Here is an 18,505-nt window from a genome sequence, read left to right as displayed (position 1 = left end):
TCACTGCTTACAGAGTCTCATTCTGTCGCCCAGGGTGGAGTGCAGTGGCGCAATTTGGCTCACTGCAACCTCCATCTCCTGGATTCAAGCAATTCTCATGCCATAGCCTCCTAAGCAGCTGGGATTATAGGCACTCACCACCACAGCTAATTTTTTGTATTTTTAGTAGAGACAGGATTTCACCCTGTTGGCCAGTCTGGTCTTGAACTCCTAGACTCGAGTAATCTGCCCGCTTCAGCCTCACAAAGTGGTGGGATTGCCTGTGTGAGCCACTGCACCCAGCCCTTCTTTCCTGCTTTTATGTGCAACTTTTTTCTTTTTCACAAATCAGATGACTATATATGTATAGGTCTGTTTCTAAATTCTTTTTCCTGTATAGTTTAGTTTATTTGTCTATACTTGCATTAGTACTATACTACGTAAATTATTACAGCTTTGAAATACCTATTGATATCTGGTAGTATAACACTTCCAGCTTTGTTCTTTTTCAAGATTATCTTTGCTTTCCTTCACATTTTGCAGTTCCATATGCATTTTATTTTACTTTATTTATTTATTTATTGAGACAGAGTCTCACTCTTGTCACCTGGGCTGGAGTGCCGTGGCATGATCTCAGCTCAGTGTAACCTCTGCCTCCCGAGTTCAAATGATTGTCCTGCCTTAGCCTCCCAAGTAGCTGGGACTACAGGCACGTGCCACCATGCCCAGCTAATTTTTGGTACTTTTAGTAGAGATGGAGTTTCACCATGTTAGTGATGGCCTCGATCTCCTGACCACCTGATCCATGGCCACGTCAGCCTCCCAAAGTGCTGGGATTACAGTTGTGAGCCACCACGCCATGGCCCATATGCATTTTAATATCGGCTTATTAACTTCCACAAATAACATCAATGCATTTGCATACTGTTTTTTCCTGTTCTTTTTCATTTTTTTTTAGTAGCTGGAAAAAACAATTCATATTCCTTTATAACCTGCTTTTTTCACTTACTTTTTTTCTATGTGAATACATTTCTTTGTTTAATAATATATAATGTTCTATTGTTGGTGCCAGCATTTTTCCTTCACAAATAACAATGTGAGGTACAGCCTTAATTAATTTTTTATCTTTTCTCTGCCTCCATGATTATTTTCTTGAGAAATTTTAAGCATTTATATTTATCATAAATATTGAATGCCATTAGACCACACGTTGCAGGAAAAACTAAGACAACAGTTCCTGGCCTCTGGCTTATAGTCTAGTGATAGGGATTATAAAACATACTCATAATTCGCTGTAATTATGTGTAGAAATGAGAGGCAGTATAATGAATGGTTAAAATATGAACTCCAGAGTGAGAGTGAGTTTGAAAACCTTACTCTTCCACTTGCTAGCTATGTGACTCTAAACAGTTACCTTTCCTCTTTATGTCCTAAATTTCTTCTCTGGAAAAAAAAAAAAGTGATCCAAGTGTGTGGCACATGCCTGTAGTCCCAGCTACTTAGGAGGCTGAGCTGGAGGGATTACTTGAGCCAGGGAGTTCAGGGTCCAGCCTAGGCAACATAGTGAGAACCCCATCTCTTCGAAAAAAAAGAAAAAACTGGATAAAGTCATTCTAATAAGAGGTTTAGAGGTTTAGATGAGGTAATATGTTAAGTATTTTGGTGTCTAATGCACAGTGAGTCAATTGAATGTTATTATAATTGTGATTATTTCTAGAAAAATAAGAACTATAAGTGGGTCTTGGGGATTGTCTTTTTTTTCCCCCCCAATCATTTTAAAGTTTTTCTGAGAAGAGAAAGCCTCTGGCAGGAGCTGAAGGTGCTCTCTCTTCTGGGTCCTGGGAATAGTACAAATAGGTACTCTTTGGAATTTGTGATTTTCATTTCTTCTTCTAGAAACTATAATGTGCTCTAACAGTGTTTGGCTTATAGTAGACAGCACATGTGTATATTAAGAGAGCAAATAGATGAATGTAAATGTGTTCTAGAGACTGGTTTATGAATTGATAGAATTGTGATGATCTAATTAATGTTTTGGTTTCAGGTTTGAAAGATTAGAAGTCCTGGCTGTATTTGCCTCCACAGTCTTGGCACAGTTGGGAGCTCTGTTTATATTAAAAGAAAGGTACATTCGTATACGATACTATTCTAAATCCCACCTATGACACCTTTGGGAACATGAAACAAATCTGTCAGACACATTTGGTTTTGAGGGTATGCAAATTTAGATGCGCAGGGCTGGAGTTTTGATAGCATAGTTTCATTATGTTTCAGACTTTTTCCCCTATTTCACTTTTTTTACTTCCTTCCTTAATGCTACTAAATTGAATCAGAAGTGGTTGTGAATGAAACAGATTCAGTCAGGCATGTTTGATGCTTATTACAAACTCATTGAAATAGACTTGGCAGAGAAAGGTTGACATTATGGCCAGGCACAGTGGCTCATGCCTGTAATTCCAGCACTTTGGGAGGCCGAGGCAGGTGGATTACCTGAGATCAGGAGTTCGAGACCAACCTGATCAACATGGAGAAACCCTGTCTTTTAATAAATAAATAAGATTCATGTTACATATTAAGGATAATTTGTAAAAAAAAAAAAAAAAAAAAAACTAAAAAGGATAATTCTTTGTGAGTCTCCTTGCCTCATCACTGCTAATAGTCAATAGTTGGTTATAATATTAAAAGATTTTGTGAACTTTAAGGTGGGTTAATGATGTATTTGATAAAGCTTTTTAACTTTATAATTTGTAGGACTTAAAATACGTTTTTCTTTCTTTTAGTGCCGAACGCTTTTTGGAGCAGCCTGAGATACACACGTGAGATTTTATTTTTGATTCATGATTTACTATTGATTCTTAGTAATTAATTAATGCATTATTAAACAGTTGGCCAGTGTCAGAGTTCACACTGTGGCAACATATGTTTTTGCTGGCATTCCACGAAAACAATTCCCAAATTCCAAGACTCCATTTTTTTATGCTTAACAGTTCCCAAGTCCTAAATACTTTAATATACAGGAAGGCCTTTCTATCTTGGCTTCTGGCTTCTTATTATTTCCAGACCTAGGAAACACACTAAGCCAGCCCCCCCATTCTTCTGTAATTTCAAATTTGACCTTCAAAATCTTTTCATAGCACCTATAGAAAAAAGAATTGGACCAGGCTCGGGCTCACACCTTTAATCCCAGTGCTTTAAGAGGCTAAGGCAGGAGGATAGCTTGAGCCCAGCAGTTCAAGACCAACCTGGATAACAGAATGAGACCTTGTCTCCAAAAAAAAGAAATGTACATATGTTTCATATATATTGCAACTATGTGGTTTTCATATATATGAAAAGAGAATTGTATGTATCATATATATGAAAAAACAATTGTATTTCTCAGCCGCATAGTAGCCAACTATATGGATCTTATCTATTCTTATTAGTTTAATTCCAAAAAGTCTGACTTGTCCAATATATTGTAAACCAAATACCCTTAACATTTATACAAATGTGTAACAGCATTTACCTATAGGCAGATATTGTTAATGCTAAAAGTCCTTTCTTATCCTTTGTAAGATGGAGCAACAGCAGATGGGACATGGATGGTGGGGCTAGAAACCAAGTTCAGATTCTGTATCTGGAAACATCAAATTATTAAAGCAGACCACTTTACCTTCCCATCTCTTAGTCCCTCTACGTGTTGAAATTATATAGTGATAATACCAAGAACAAATTAAAGGTGAATGTTATCACTGCTCTTTTTAGGGGAAGATTACTAGTTGGTACTTTTGTGGCCCTTTCTTTCAACCTGTTCACGATGCTTTCTATTCGGAATAAACCTTTTGCTTATGTCTCAGAAGGTATGTTTTTTATTTACTACTAATTTAAAAATCCATTAATCGCTCATAAAAACAAGTCTTTTATTTCATTAACTCAAATTAATGAGGAAGTATATTCTGAAGAGAAGACAGAACTAGCCCGAATGTTCTCAAGTTTTAATTGGAAAATTATAAAACAAAATCTCATTAGTTCAAGCTTTAGAATGACAAATTATTTTAAGGCAGGCAGAAGTGACCTATATATTAAACCATGTGTGATGAAAAATTACATTTGCCAAATAATGTGAGATTTTAAATGCTTAACTAAGAAAAGTCTATTGTAAGCATTTTAGAAGTATCAGTATACTTAAAATAGTTGATATGCTAATTTAAAATAATTGTATTCTGTTAATAAAATAAGTTCCCAGGAACTTCTCTTTGGCAATGGTGGATGGGCATATATATTTACAAGTAGCAAAACTTAATTTTTTTTGAAATATTATTTTTGAAGTGTTTACAACTTCAGACTGGTTTTTCACATTAGCAGTCTACATTATCGTCATTTTTCTATAGTTTCAGTGTTTTGGAATCCCACTAACCCACAAAAGAGTTAGCCACTAATAGACGGAGAAGTGAGGTGAAAAACAAAAGTGGGATATGTGCACAGACCCACACTTTGAAGTATAGAGAAGCACAGATAGGTGAGGGTCTTTTTAGATCTTACACTAGGACAGTCAAGAGAAGAAAACTTCTTAAATGTCCATTCAAATGTAAACAACTTCATGAATGTTATGAAAATATTTGTTTGAGTTAAAGAATTACTGCATGAATTAGAAAATTAAATAATGATACGATCACCAGAATTTCTTGAAAAAACTTTTCATAATTTATAAAAATACTATAATACTTACTCTAGAAATTTTTAAGATGGCACAAACATTTAGAAACACTATTTCTCTGTAAAGATCAGGAAGATACAAGAAGGAAATAAGACTGTTGATAATCTTATGACCCACAGATAATATGTTAACATTTCCATGTTATTCCTTTCACATTTTTATATGTACATGTACATATCATTTTATGTACTTAGAATTGTATGTATTACAATTTATGTCTGGCTTTTTTGGGGGGAAGGGGAGTGAGATGGAATCTCACTCTGTTGCCCAGGCTGGAGTGCAGCGGCATGATCTTGGCTCACTGCAACCTCTGACTCCTTGGTTCAAGGGGTTACAGGCATGTGACACCACACCTGGCAAATTTTTGTATTTTTAGTAGAGACGTGGTTTCCCCATGTTGACCAGGCTGGTCTTGAACTACTGACCTCAGCTGATCTGCCTACCTCGGCCTCCCAAAGTGCTAGGATTACAGGTGTGAGCCACTGTGTCTGGCCATGTGTGGCTTTTTCATTAGCATTATGTCTTGAGTATTGCTTCTCATTAAATACTCTTTGAATGCAAATGATTTTTGAATGCTTACATACTATTCTGTTATGAATATTTTAAAATATTCTTTTACACATTTCCAACTTTTCTTTTTTTTTTTTTTGAGATGGAATCTCACTCTGTCACCCAGGCTGGAGTGCAGTGGCACAATCCTGGCTCACTGCAACCTCGGCCTCCTGGGTTCAAGCGATTCTCCTGCCTCAGCCTCCCGAGTAGCTGGACTACAGGCACATGCCACCATGCCCGGCTAATTTTTTCTATTTTTAGTAGAGACAGGGTTTCATGGTATTAGCTAGGATGGTCTCCATCTTCTGATCTCATGATCCACCCGCCTCAGCCTCCCAAAGTGCTCGGATTATAGGCGTGAACCACTGTACCCAGCCCCAACTTTTCCTTTTATGAATAATTCTGTAATCAGCCTCTTTAGATCAACTTTGTCTGCGTTTTTTATTCTTTCTGTAGGATAAATTCCCAGAGAAGGAATTACTTACTGGATTTAAAATAGAGTATTTTTAATTTTTATTTTCCTTCTTTTTTTCTCTTTGTAACTCTACTTCAGCTCAGAAAAATAGAGTATTTTTTAAAAGCTTTGATGTGTATTGCCAAATTTATTTCCAGAAAAGTTATATAGTTTATATTTTTATTATTTTTTATTTTTTAGAGAGGCAAAGTCTCCCTTTGTTTACCCAGGCTAGTCTCAAACTCCTGGGCTCAAACAGTCCTCTCACATCAGCCTCCCACAGTGCTGGGACTGCAGGCATGAGCCACTGCTTCCAGCCTAGTTTATATTTTCATTAGCTGGAAATGAAGGTTCCCAGAAACATCAAGATTTGTGACATTATTTGGGCATGGTAGCACATGACTATAGTCCCAGCTACTCGGGAGGCTGAGGTGGGAGTATTGCTTGAGCTCAGAAGTTTGAATCCAGCCTGGGGAACATAGCAAGACTCCAGCTTAATTTAAAAAAAAAAAAAAAGGCTGAGTGTGATGGCTCACGCCTGTAATCCCAGCAGTTTGGGAGACCAAGACAGGCAGATCACAAGGTCAGCAGTTCAAACCCAGCCTAGCCAACATGGCAAAACCCCATCTCTACTAAAAAGTTACAAAAATTAGCTGGGCATGGTGGCAGGCGCCTGTGATCCCAGCTACTTGGGAGGCTGAGGCAGGAGAATCCCTTGAACCCAGGAGGCAGAGGTTGCAGTAAGCTGAGATCACATCATTGCACTTCTGCCTGGGCAACAAAAGTGAAACTCCATCTCAAAAAAAGAAAAGAAAAAAGATTTGTGAAATTACTTGAAATTTGAGTGGAAAATAATATTAAGCACTTTATTTATGCCAAGCACTGCTAAATACTTTACACAGAATAACCAATTTAATTCTAGCCATATGAAGTAAATACTTATATTATGCCCATTTTACAGTAAGGCATTGAGAGATTATATCACTCACCCAGTGCTGCACATCTAGTTACTGGCAGAGCTACGATTTGAAGCCAGATATTTAGACATCTTACTTAACTGCTCAACTATTTTTCATTTGCATAAATCTTGCCAATGTTTTTTACATCATGGTACACATTTTAAAAATTGATATTTCTGTAGGACTCTGAGATGAATGGAAGAGGATTCTTGAGCCTAGACACAGGCTACTTATCCAAGAATTTCCAAGAATAGTAACTGGGAGGTACCCAGGTCCTCATCTGGCTTTTTTGAGAGCTGAGGGAATTACTCATTCGTATGTAGTTTCAGCATCCCTTATCTGAAAGGCTTGGGGCCAGGAGTGTTTCACATTTTAGGTTTTTTTAGATTTTGGAGTATTTGAATTATATGTATGGGTTGAGCATCCCAAACCTGAAAATTCAAAAGTCAAAATACTCTCATGAGCATTTCCTTTGTGCTTAAAGTTTTGGATCTTGGTGCTTAAAGTTTTGGATTTTTGATTTTCAGATTTGGGATACTCAGCCTATACCTATAGCCCATTCTCAGCACACAGGTTTGGAAGCTCTTGCTTAAAAGTATAAAGAACTGCCAGGCACGGTGGCTCACACCTGTAATCCCAGCACTTTGGGAGGTCGGGGCAGGTGGATCACCTGAGGTCAGGAGTTCAAGAATAGCCTGACCAATATGGTGAAACCCCATCTCTACTAAAAGTACAAAATTAGCCAGGTATGGTGGCACTCCCCTGTAATCCCAGCTACACAGGAGGCTGAGGCAGGAGAATCACTTGAACCTGGGAAGCGGATGTTTTAGTGAGCCGAGATCATGCCATTGCACTCCAGCCTGGGCAAAAAGAGTGAAACTCCATCTCAACAAAAAGTATAAAGAACCTTTAAAACTTCAAATCAATAATAACAATGACATATCTAAGTTCACTAATTCCTTCAAGTCAACTGTATATTATGTAATAGTTGAAACTGCTTTTGACTTAGCAACATAAGGGTAAAAGAGAGGAAAAATTTCTAGATTTGAGGAGTAACATATTCTTTTGTAATGTTATTCAGTCACTGCCAAATTTGTTTTTTTTAATTAAATAACTCAAATATTTCGAGTAGTGGTTTTTCTCTTCTAGATAGGTAATTTAAGTATTTTCTTCTTAAAGCTGCTAGTACGAGCTGGCTTCAAGAGCATGTTGCAGATCTTAGTCGAAGGTAAGATGTTATGGAGTTTCATGATATGCATAATTTAAAGGAATACACAAGAAATGTGTCTATCATGGGAACTTAAGTCATTCATTGCTGAGGTTACTACATGAATCACACAGATCAGATTGTTATTCTCCCTTTACTTTTTAATTGATGATACAAAAAAGAACTTTATAAGTGAAAGAGCTTTGTTTGCAAATCCTCTTTGCTTTCTTTAAGAAGTACGCTATGTTCTGTGACGCTGAGCAATGAATTTGTGATTTAAAAAAAAAAAAGTACACTATGTGGTACCAAAATACAAGTTATCTTTTACAAGGTTGTCACCAGTTTTATGAGTTCTGCTAATGGATACTCTTTCTGTTTTTTGTTTTTTTTTAGCTTGTGTGGAATTATTCCAGGACTTAGCAGTATCTTCCTTCCCCGAATGAATCCATTTGTTTTGATTGATCTTGCTGGAGCATTTGCTCTTTGTATTACTTATATGCTCATTGAAATTAAGTGAGTATTTTTTTATTATTGTCAAGTATGTTTTGATTTCTGGGGCCTCACTCTTAAGGGCATCAGCAGTATGGATAGTGGTCAGGCTTCTAGCAGTTTTGCTTATGACCTGTGTAACTTACATCACATCTTTTCCTCAGGTGTCTTCATCTGAAAAATCAAGGGGATTGGTTTCATTAAGTATTTCTTACCACAATCTATACTATTGCTGAGAGAGGGAGAAGAGGACGTAGGCGTGAAACAATTTTTAAAAACTAAAGCCTTTTAGGAAATAGGCTTTACAGCTGCTTTAAGCTTAACATGTTATGGCATATAATTCTTTGGCTACCCATTGTTTAAATATTAGTCTTTACTAGAATTTGTCCTTATTCTTCTTGCTGTTTTGTGTGTTTTCCTTAAAAATCACATGCAAGTATTTGTTTTTGTTTGCTACTTCTGTGGGAGTCCCTAATTTTTATTTCTAGCCCACATTTCTATTGAATTCCAAAAGGCGTATTTTCTTAACTTCTATTTGTGTCTACTTAATCTGAACCTATTTTCCCTTAACACTTAAACTGTTTTTTCTTATATTTCCAATCTCAGTGAATGGGAGATACAGGAAAAATACTGTCATTTAGACCGATGCATTCTTCTTCTTCTTCTTCTTCTTCTTTTTTTTTTTTGAGACGGAGTTTCGCTCTTGTTACCCAGGCTGGAGTGCAATGGCATGATCTCGGCTCACCGCAACCTCCGCCTCCTGCGTTCAGGCAATTCTCCTGCCTCAGCCTCCTGAGTAGCTGGGATTACAGGCACGCGCCACCATGCCCAGCTAATTTTTTGTATTTTTAGCAGAGACGGGGTTTCACCATGTTGACCAGGATGGTCTCGATCTCTTGAGCTCGTGATCCACCCTCCTCGGCCTCCCAAAGTGCTGGGATTACAGGCTTGAGCCACTGCGCCCGGCCTAATATTTTAATTTTTTTTAAAAACTGCAATCCATCCTTAAATATCTACTTTTCCTCCTTCCTCTCCTCTCACCACTCCCCAAGCCATTTCTAATTCATCTCCAAGCCTTGTATAATTGTTTATTAATATTTATTTGTTTGGCTGGGTGCAGTGGCTCATGCCAGTAGTCCCAGCAGTTTGGGAGGCTGAGGTGGACAGATCACCTGAGGTCAGGAGTTCGAGACCAGCCTGGCCAACGTGGCAATACTCTGTCTCTACTTAAAATACAAAAATCTTTGCAAAAAATGCAAAAATTTGCTGGATGTGGTAACACACACCAGTAATCCCAGCTACCTGGGAGGTTGAAGCAGGGGAATTGCTTGAAGCCAGGAGGCAGAGGTTGCAGTGAGCTGAGATTGTGCCACTGCACTCCAGCCTGGGTGACAGGCTGTTTCCTCTTTCCCATACTCATTGCTGCTGTCCCAATTAAGACCTTTATCATCATTTCTTTGGTCTAATTAGAATAGCCTCTGGTCTTTTAGTGTTCATTGTAATCCATTGTTAGTTATCTTTCATTTTGCCACTAATGTGATTATTCAAATTTGCTAGTTTGGACATAATATCTTCCTGTTTCAAAACCCTCCCCTTTGCATAGTTGCAAAAATTGAAGTTGGGCACAGAGTCCTGTGTTATCAGGCCCCTACCAACCTTACTAACCATCCCTCTATGTATTCCTGACCATTTTTGTGGTTTTATTGCTGGGTCAGGGTTTTCATGCCCCATACATGCTGCTTTCACTTGCTCATCTTTGGAGGTTCTGCCCAAATCTCACCTTCTCTTTTTATATTTAGCCTTTCTGGATTATCCCCACTCCAGTAGCCTTGTCACTCAATCTTTTGTACAGCTATAGTACTCTGTAGACATTTCTGCCTTAGTGCCTAAAGTGCTTCATGTTTTTCACATGTGTATCTCCTGTTATTTCTAGGGCAAGGATTGTGTCTCATTCACATATCTATTCCCAGCATGTGGGGAAAAGTAGAAAATAATGCACAATCAACTTGTAATTATTGACATTTTGGTCTGTATTTTTGGTAGAACTTCAGCCAGTTTGAACTGTTGATGTCAGCTATAATGTTACCATAAAAAATTCCTGGAGAATCTTACCTGGGGAAATTCCTGGGGAATTTGAAGTTTTATTGGAAATAATTATCACTCATTGGAAAGTGGATATAATTACTGATAGATTCCATTAGTCTTTCTGTATCAAAAAATACAAGTCAAGTGACACACTGTCAAGGCTGGGCAGTCGCCCCGTCCCTACTTCCTTTCTTGCTATTGCTGCCCATAGGTGGCTGTGGCCACTGCGCCCAGAGGGAGGTGGTGGTAGCCAGTAATGCCTGGGAAACTCCTCTGGGGGAGCATATGCAGCTAGAAGCACCCTTGGAGGAGTCCAAGAGCCGGAAGAAAAGGCAAAAGAGCCTTATGGATATCGCAATTTCAGATAAGGGATTATGGACCTGTACTTCCCTTATAGGGTTGTTATGAAGATTTAAACAAGATAAGCTGAAAACACATTACACAATGCTGGAGTGACAAAAGGAAGTCAAGGCACTGTTATGACTCAGATGAGAAATCAGAAACAAGAGAAAATGGTGTTACAGGTGACCTGGATGCTCCCAAGGCCAAAAAAGCTAAAATGACAGAGAAGCTAAATGGAGACACTGAAGAAGGATTTAATAGACTTTCAGATGAATTCTGTAAATCTTATAAGTCAAGAAGAAAAGATCTACCAAATGGAGATATTGATGAATATGGAAAAAAGAAATCAAACCAAGTGTCATACCTAGATAGTTCTACATATAAATCAAGTGATAATAAATGAGAGAAGGCCTTAATACATAAACAGAAAGAAGGAGCCTTCTCCAATTTCCCTATTTCTGAAGAGACTATAAAGCTTCTGAAAGGTTGAAGGGTAACATATCTCTTTCCTATTCAAGTTAAGACCTTTGGTCCTGTATATGAAGGAAAAGATTTAATAGCTCAAGCACGAACAGGAACAGGAAAGACATTCTCTTTTGCCATCCCCTTGATTGAAAGACTCCAAAGAAATCAAGACACAATTTTAAAAAGCCACTCACCAAAGGTATTTATTTTGGCTCCAGCAAGGGAACTGGCAAACCAAGTAGCAAAAGACTTTAAAGATATTACTAGGAAACTCAGAGTGGCATGTTTTTATGATGGAACATCATTTCAAAGTCAAATTAACCATATTTGAAATGGTATTGACATCTTTTTTGGAACACTGGTCATATCAAAGACCATCTGCAGAGTGGCCAATTGGATCTTTCTAAACTGCACTATATTGTGCATGATGAAGTGGATCAAATGTTAAATTTAGGTTTTGCTGAACAACTTGAAGATATTATTCACAAATCCTACAAAACTAATTCTGAAGACAGTCCTCAGACTTTACTTTTTACTGCAACTTGCCCACAGTAGGTATACAAAGTTGCAAAAAAATACATGAAATTCAGATATTATCAGGTTTACCTTGTTGGAAAAATGACTCAAAAGGCTGCAACTACTGTGGAACCCTTGGCCATCCAGTGTCATTGGTCTCAGAGGCCAGCAGTTATTGGAGATGTCTTTCAAGTCTACAGTGGGTCTGAAGGGTGAGCTGTTATTTTCTGGGAGACCAAGAAGAATGTAACTGAAATGGCCGTGAATCAACACGTAAAACAAAATACCCAGTGTTTACATGGGGACATTGCATAGTCTTAAAGAGAAATTATACAAAAAGGCTTCAGAGAAGGTAGTTTTAAAGTTTTGGTGGCAACCAATGTGGCTGCCTGTGGTTTGTACATTCCTGAAGTTGACCTGATGATTCAAAGTTCTCCTCAGGATGTTGAGTCCTATATCCATCATTCTGGATGCACAAGGAGAGCTGGACGGACAGGGATTTGTATATGTTTTATCAACCAAGGAAAAGAGATCAACCAAGAGAAAGAGGCCAACTAAGATATGTGGAACAAAAAGCAGGAATTACTTCTAAACGTGTAGGTGTTCCTTCTGCAGTGCATTTAGTTAACTCTAAAAGCACAGATGCCATCAGGTCTCTGGCTTCCATTTCTTATGTTGCTGTTGATTTTTTCTGACCATCAGCTCAGAGACTGATAGAAGTGATAGGGGCAGTGGATGCATTGGCTGCAACTTTAGCCCACATTTCTGTTGCATCAAGCTTTGAACCACAATCTTTGATCACCTCTGATAGGGGGTTTGTGACCATGACTCTGGAAAGCTTAGAGGAAATATAGGAGGTCAGCTGTGCTTGGAAAGAACTTAACAGAAAGATGAGTAGTAATGCAGTGTCTCAGATTATCAGAAACTGCCTCCTGAAAGGAAGTATGGGTGTTTGCTTTGATGTTCCTACAAGTGAGTCGGAAGAAAGGCTACAGGCAGAATGGCATGATTTTGACTGGATACACTCAGTGCCAGCCAAGTTACCTGAAATTGAAGAATATTATGATGGAAGCACATCTTCTAATTCCAGACAGAGAAGTGGCTGGTTAAGTGGCTGGTTGGGCTGGTCATGCCAGTCAGGGGGTTGATCTGGTGGCCAGTCAGGAAAACAGTCAAGAGTTGACAAGGGAGTCACTCAGGAAGTCGCTCAAGCTCATTGACAAGACGGTAGATGAAGTGGAAATAGAAGCCAATCAAGTGGGGGCCACAAAAGGAGTTTTGACTGAGTATTTGATAATCTACCAGTGTGAAGTTGCTTATTTCTGCTTAATCATATACATTATCCACCAAAATTAGATCATCATAGGTATGTGTCTGCTATATGCAAAGAAGTTGGTTATATTTTTTTAAAAAGTATTTCACAAGAATGGTTGTAAACAAATCCACTTATCCGGTTATACCTTTGAATAAAAAACCTTTTATTGTCTCTTTTCAAAAAAAAAATTATGAGTTGAAGCTTTTTGTTTGTCTCAAGCAAATGAATATATTTCAGATCTTTCTAGTTGACAAGTAGTTTGACAGAAAAAAATGCATGATGGGGAAATGCCCACTTTTTTTTTATCATACCTCTTCTTACTAATGAATATAATTATTAGTTATTTTTCTACTAAACTTTGAAAGGAAAGAATTATAAAAACTGAAGTTTTTTCTTTGAAATGTTTCTTTGTGAATAGTGGCCACTTGTAATAAAATTTTGTCCTGTTGCTCAATCCTGTTGTTTTAGATAGTTAATGTTCAGGAGATTTAATTGTAATATGCCCAGTGAGATATAAATTTAAGATTTAGAATTGTTTCTTCCTTTTAGTAATTATTTTGCTGTAGACACTGCCTCTGCAATAGCCATTGCCTTGATGACGTTTGGCACTATGTATCCCATGAGTGTGTACAGTGGGAAAGTCTTACTCCAGGTAAGGTTCTTCTTCCAATGCACGTGCTTAATATTAGCCATGTCCTTCTACCAGATTAAAAAGTTATATGTGTTCTTCTACCAGATTATGAAATTTTTATTTTTGTTTTTAAATTTTAATTTATTATTTTTTCCTTTTAGAGGCAGGGTCTTGCCTCTAAAGAGGCACCTAGACTAGAATGCAGTGGTGGGATCTCAGCTCACTGCAGCCTTGACCTCCCAGGCTCAAAGGACCCGCCCACCTCAGTCACCAGAGTAGCTAGGACTACAGGCACACATCACCACACCCAGCTAATTTTTTTAAATGTTTGTAGACATGGGCTCTCACTATGTTGCCCAAGCTGGTCTCAAACTCCTGAGTTCAAATGGTGCTCTTGCTCTGGCCTCCCAAAGTATTGGGATTATGGGCGTGAGCCATTGTGTGTGGCCATATTTTTTTAATTACAAAAAGTTTTTGGCTGGGCATCGTGGCTCACACCTGTAATCCCAGTACTTTGGGAGGCCAAGGCGGTCCAATCATAAGGTCAGGAGTTTGAGACCAGCCTAGCCAACATGGTGAAACCACGTCTCTAATAAAAACGAAAAAAATGCAAAAATTAGCTGGGCATGGTGGCACACACCTATAATCCCAGCTCCTCTGGAGGCTGAGGCAGGAGAATTGCTTGAACTCAGGAAGCAGAGGTTGCAGTGAACCAAGATCATGCCACTGCCCTCCAACCTGGGTGACAGCAAGACTCCATCTCAAAGAAACAAAACAAAACAAAGTTTTTTAATGCCCTCCCTTCAACAGTGCAGGTTATGAAATGTTTAGTTACTGGAAGCCCCTGCTAGAAATGAAGTCAAACACTAATCTCTGAAATTCATATAGTAAGAACCAGATGAAAGTCCATTAACCCGTAAAATAGGCACAAATCCTCCTATATTTATAATATGACAAAATCACAAATTTTAAATTACTATGTTTCAAGTGAAAACAGTGTTACTTAAATTTTCTTTTCTTTTCTTTTTTTTTGAGATGGAGTCTGTCTCTGTTGTCCAGGCTGGAGTGTAGTGGCGTGATCTTGGGTCACTGCAACCTCTGCCTCCCGGGTTCAAGCAATTCTTCTACCTCAGCCTCCTGAGTAGCTGGGACTACAGGCAGGTGCCACCACACCTGGCTAATTTTTATTTTTAGTAGAGCTGGGGTTTCACTATGTTGGCCAGGCTGGTCTCAAACTCCTTACTTCAGGTGAGCCACCTGCCTTGAACCTCCCAAAGTGCTTGGGATTGCAGGTGTGAGCCACTGCACCTGGCCTAAAATTTTTTTTAGATATTTATTTTCTGTCAGTAAATGTGCTTTGGCTGTTGTGTAATTTGGTTATATTTTATTATTTCCTGCCATTGAATCAGTGAGACTTTAAAAATTTCAAACTTAAAATTGTAAATGACACATTGCTACTTACTGAAACAATAGGAACACCCTGAATAGAAAAGCAGTTTCCCAGGGCTGGATGTGCATGTAACCACTGTGGTTCCTTCTGTCTTACCCTCATGCCTTTTCCAAAACTTAGGGGCAGTAGCTCCATCTCCAGAAATAATACAAACAATGAGATAATCGTTGCATAGTGCTATGCCCTACGTACAATCTTACGTTTCTAACCATTTCCCAATGACTTTTTATTGGTTGGTTGGTTGTTTAAGTGTTATTTATCTTCTTATCTTCAAGATAAAAAAGCAGGTATGAGTCAGTTGATGATATTGCTCCACTAGTGGGGCCAGTTGAAACTTCTCTAAATCATGATAGGGCACATGTCAAAGCAAAGGCTAGCTTAAAAACCTTTTGGGGAGGGGATTCAGGACCATTGTTGGCAAACTTTTTTTCCTTCCCCCGTTACTCATATTTTATTATTTTTTTCCCCAGACAACACCACCCCATGTTATTGGTCAGTTGGACAAACTTATCAGAGAGGTAAGACGGTAAATGAAATCATTTTAATTTATATCAGGGAATTGAAAAGGTGAGTACTTATAATACTTTATTCAACTCTACCTAGAATTTTATTTTTTGGGAGTTTGTTTTCTTCACAATAACATACTAGGAGCCATAATATAGTGGCAAACATAGAAAAATATGAGGCATTGTTCAATTTGGAGATCAATTCCACTTGAAGTAAAGTAGAAGGTAATGGTCTAAAGACTACCCTATTATAAATGCTGTGATATTTATTTTTTTATTATTTATTTATTTATTTTTTGAGACAGAGTCTCGCTCTGTCACCCAGGCTGGAATGCAGTGGCGGGATCTTAGCTCACTACAACCTTCTGCTCACTACAACCTCTGCCTCCCAGGCTCAAGCGATTCTCCTGCCTCAGCTTCCTGAGTAGTTGGGACTACAGGTGCTCCCCACCTCGCTCAGCTAATTTCTGTATTTTTAGTAGAAGTGGGGTTTCACCATGTTGGCCAGGCTGGTCTCGATCTCTTGACCTCGTGATCCACCCGCCTCGGCCTCCCAAAGTGCTGGGATTATAGACATGAGCCACCGCACCCAGCCTTTTTGTTTTTTTTTTGGACTGAGCCTTGCTCTATCATCCAGGCTGAAGTATAGTGGCACTTGGCTCACTGCAACCTCTGCCTCCTGGGTTCAAGCAATTCTTCTGCCTCAGCCTCCTGAGTAGCTGGGATTACAGGCACCCACCACCATGGCTGGCTAAATTTTTTTTTTTTTTTTCAGACAAAGTCTTGCTGTGTAGTCAGGCTGGAGCACAGTGGTGCAGTCTCGGCTCACTGCAACATCTGCCTCCCGGGTTCAAGCGATTCTTCCACCCCAGCCTCCAGAGTAGCTGGGACTACAGGCGCATGCCAAACACCCAGCTAATTTTTGTATTTTTAATAGAGACGGGGTTTCACCATGTTGGCCAGGATGGTCTCGATCTCTTGACCTGGTAATCCATTGGTCTCAGCCTCCCAAAGTGCTGGGATTACAAGCATAAGCCACAGTGCCCAGCCTTTTGTTGCTTTAAAAATAGATATATAAAAAGATGGGATCTCACTATGTTGACCAGGCTGGTCTTGAACTCCTGGCCTCAAGCCACCCTCCCATCTTGGCCTTCCAAAGTGCTGAGATTACAGGTGTGAGCGATTCCTGGCCAAATGCTGTGATTTTTTTTTTTTTTTGGAGGCAGTGTCTTGCCCTTTTGCCCAGTCTAGAGTGCAGTGGCATGATCTCTGCTCCACACTTGGCTAATTGTTGTACTTTTTAAGTAGAGATGGGGTTTTGCCATGATGGCCTTGCTGGTCTCAAACTCCTAGCGACAAGTGATCTGCCCATCTCAGCCTCCCAAAGTGCTGGGATTACAGATGTGAGCCACCGTGCCCAGCCTAGACTTCCTTTTAAGCGGTTTCATATTTCCATCTACTAACTAATGAAGAAATAAAATAATGAACTATTTTGATGTTGAAACTAATTTAAACTTTTGATTATCAGTGTCACAGAGGCCACTTTTACCAATATAACTGACTACTTCTCTCATCTAGTGAAGCCTGGCCTTGGGTATATATCCTGTCCCAGTGTACCAGTTGGCTACATACTATATATCTGGCCTTGGAATTTCTTGTAGGCTCACAGCCAAACAACATCCTGTGTTGTGCAGAGATTTGTTGTAAGGGAATCCAGAGAAAGAAGTGATTGAGAAAACAAAAAATTAAGTAAAAAATCTGATGCCATAAAGTGCTAGATACATATTTCATATTTATAAAATTAAAACTATACACTGTTGAAAAATTGGTGGGGGTAGGGGTTTAAAACTGAGCAGTGGGCACCTGATTCTAAAAGAATTGGGGCAAACAAACTGGGAAAGCAAGGTCTTGGGTCAATATGGAACAAACAGGAATGGTATCTTTTTTTTGTTTTTTGTTTTTTTGAGACAGAGTTTCGCTGTTGTTACCCAGACTGGAGTGCAATGGCATGATCTCGGCTCACCGCAACCTCCGCCTTCTGGGTTCAAGCAATTCTCCTGCCTCAGCCTCCCGAGTAGCTGGAACTACAGGCGCGCACCACCATGCCCAGCTAATTTTTGTATTTTTAGTAGAGACGGGGTTTCACCTTGTTGACGAGGATGGTCTCGATCTCTTGACCTCGTGATCCACCCGCCTCGGCCTCCCAAAGTGCTGGGATTATAGGCGTGAGCCACTGCGCCCGGCAGGAATGGTATCTTGAATGGTCTAAGACTTCTCTTAGCTAATAAGTGTCCTTCGGCAGGATTTGGCTGTGTCATTCTTAAGTTAAACCAAGTCCATAATATGACTAAACTGCATTGGATATGTTAAGTACAGACAACTCTGATCACCTATTTCTGTTTTTGGTTAGGTATCTACCTTGGATGGAGTTTTAGAAGTCCGAAATGAACATTTTTGGACCCTAGGTTTTGGCTCATTGGTATGTTCTTTTACATACGACTTTAGTTATAATTTAAAATATAGTCTTTCATTTTTAAAACTGAAAAAAAAGTATTTCCTTAAAATTTTCATAGAGCCTTTGATTCCTAGTTATATTAAGAAGAGTGTAAAATATACATGGATTCAATTACCTAACTGAGGGATTTGTTGTTGTTTAGGGACAGGGTCTCACTTTGTTGACCAGGCTAGTCTCAAACTCCTGACCTCAAGCAGTCCTTTCTCTTTGACCTCCCAAAGTGTTGGGATTACAGATGTGAGCCACAGCACCTGGCCGAGGAATGTTATAATTTTTTTCCTTCAAACATGTTAATGATCATAATACAAGAGTGTCCAGATAAGACAAATTTGTAGTCAGTG

At 38.9% G+C, this 18,505-nt stretch overlaps 1 protein-coding gene and 1 pseudogene across 26 annotated transcripts in view; both read left to right on the top strand.

Moving 5' to 3' along the window:
* The window catches only part of SLC30A6 (solute carrier family 30 member 6), a 55,455-nt gene that overhangs the window by 25,048 nt on the left and 11,902 nt on the right, over nt 1-18,505 (top strand). For 18 of the 26 annotated variants that reach the window (XM_078349559.1, XM_078349562.1, XM_078349558.1 and 15 more), the window contains 8 exons: nt 2,024-2,104; nt 2,760-2,795; nt 3,727-3,821; nt 7,823-7,871; nt 8,244-8,363; nt 13,612-13,714; nt 15,614-15,661; nt 18,060-18,128. In XM_078349559.1, the coding sequence (XP_078205685.1) occupies nt 2,024-2,104; nt 2,760-2,795; nt 3,727-3,821; nt 7,823-7,871; nt 8,244-8,363; nt 13,612-13,714; nt 15,614-15,661; nt 18,060-18,128 (601 nt within the window). The remainder of the gene's footprint in view (nt 1-2,023; nt 2,105-2,759; nt 2,796-3,726; nt 3,822-7,822; nt 7,872-8,243; nt 8,364-13,611; nt 13,715-15,613; nt 15,662-18,059; nt 18,129-18,505) is intronic. The other 8 variants (XM_078349567.1, XM_078349566.1, XM_078349565.1 and 5 more) reach the window with 2 other exon arrangements.
* LOC100408102 (ATP-dependent RNA helicase DDX50-like) lies at nt 10,546-13,171 on the top strand (annotated as a pseudogene).

This window comes from Callithrix jacchus, chromosome 14 (assembly GCF_049354715.1).
Source record: "Callithrix jacchus isolate 240 chromosome 14, calJac240_pri, whole genome shotgun sequence".
Lineage (NCBI taxonomy): Eukaryota > Metazoa > Chordata > Mammalia > Primates > Cebidae > Callithrix > Callithrix jacchus.
The sequence above is the reverse complement of the archived record's forward strand: the minus strand, read 5'-3'. Positions and strand labels throughout refer to the sequence as shown.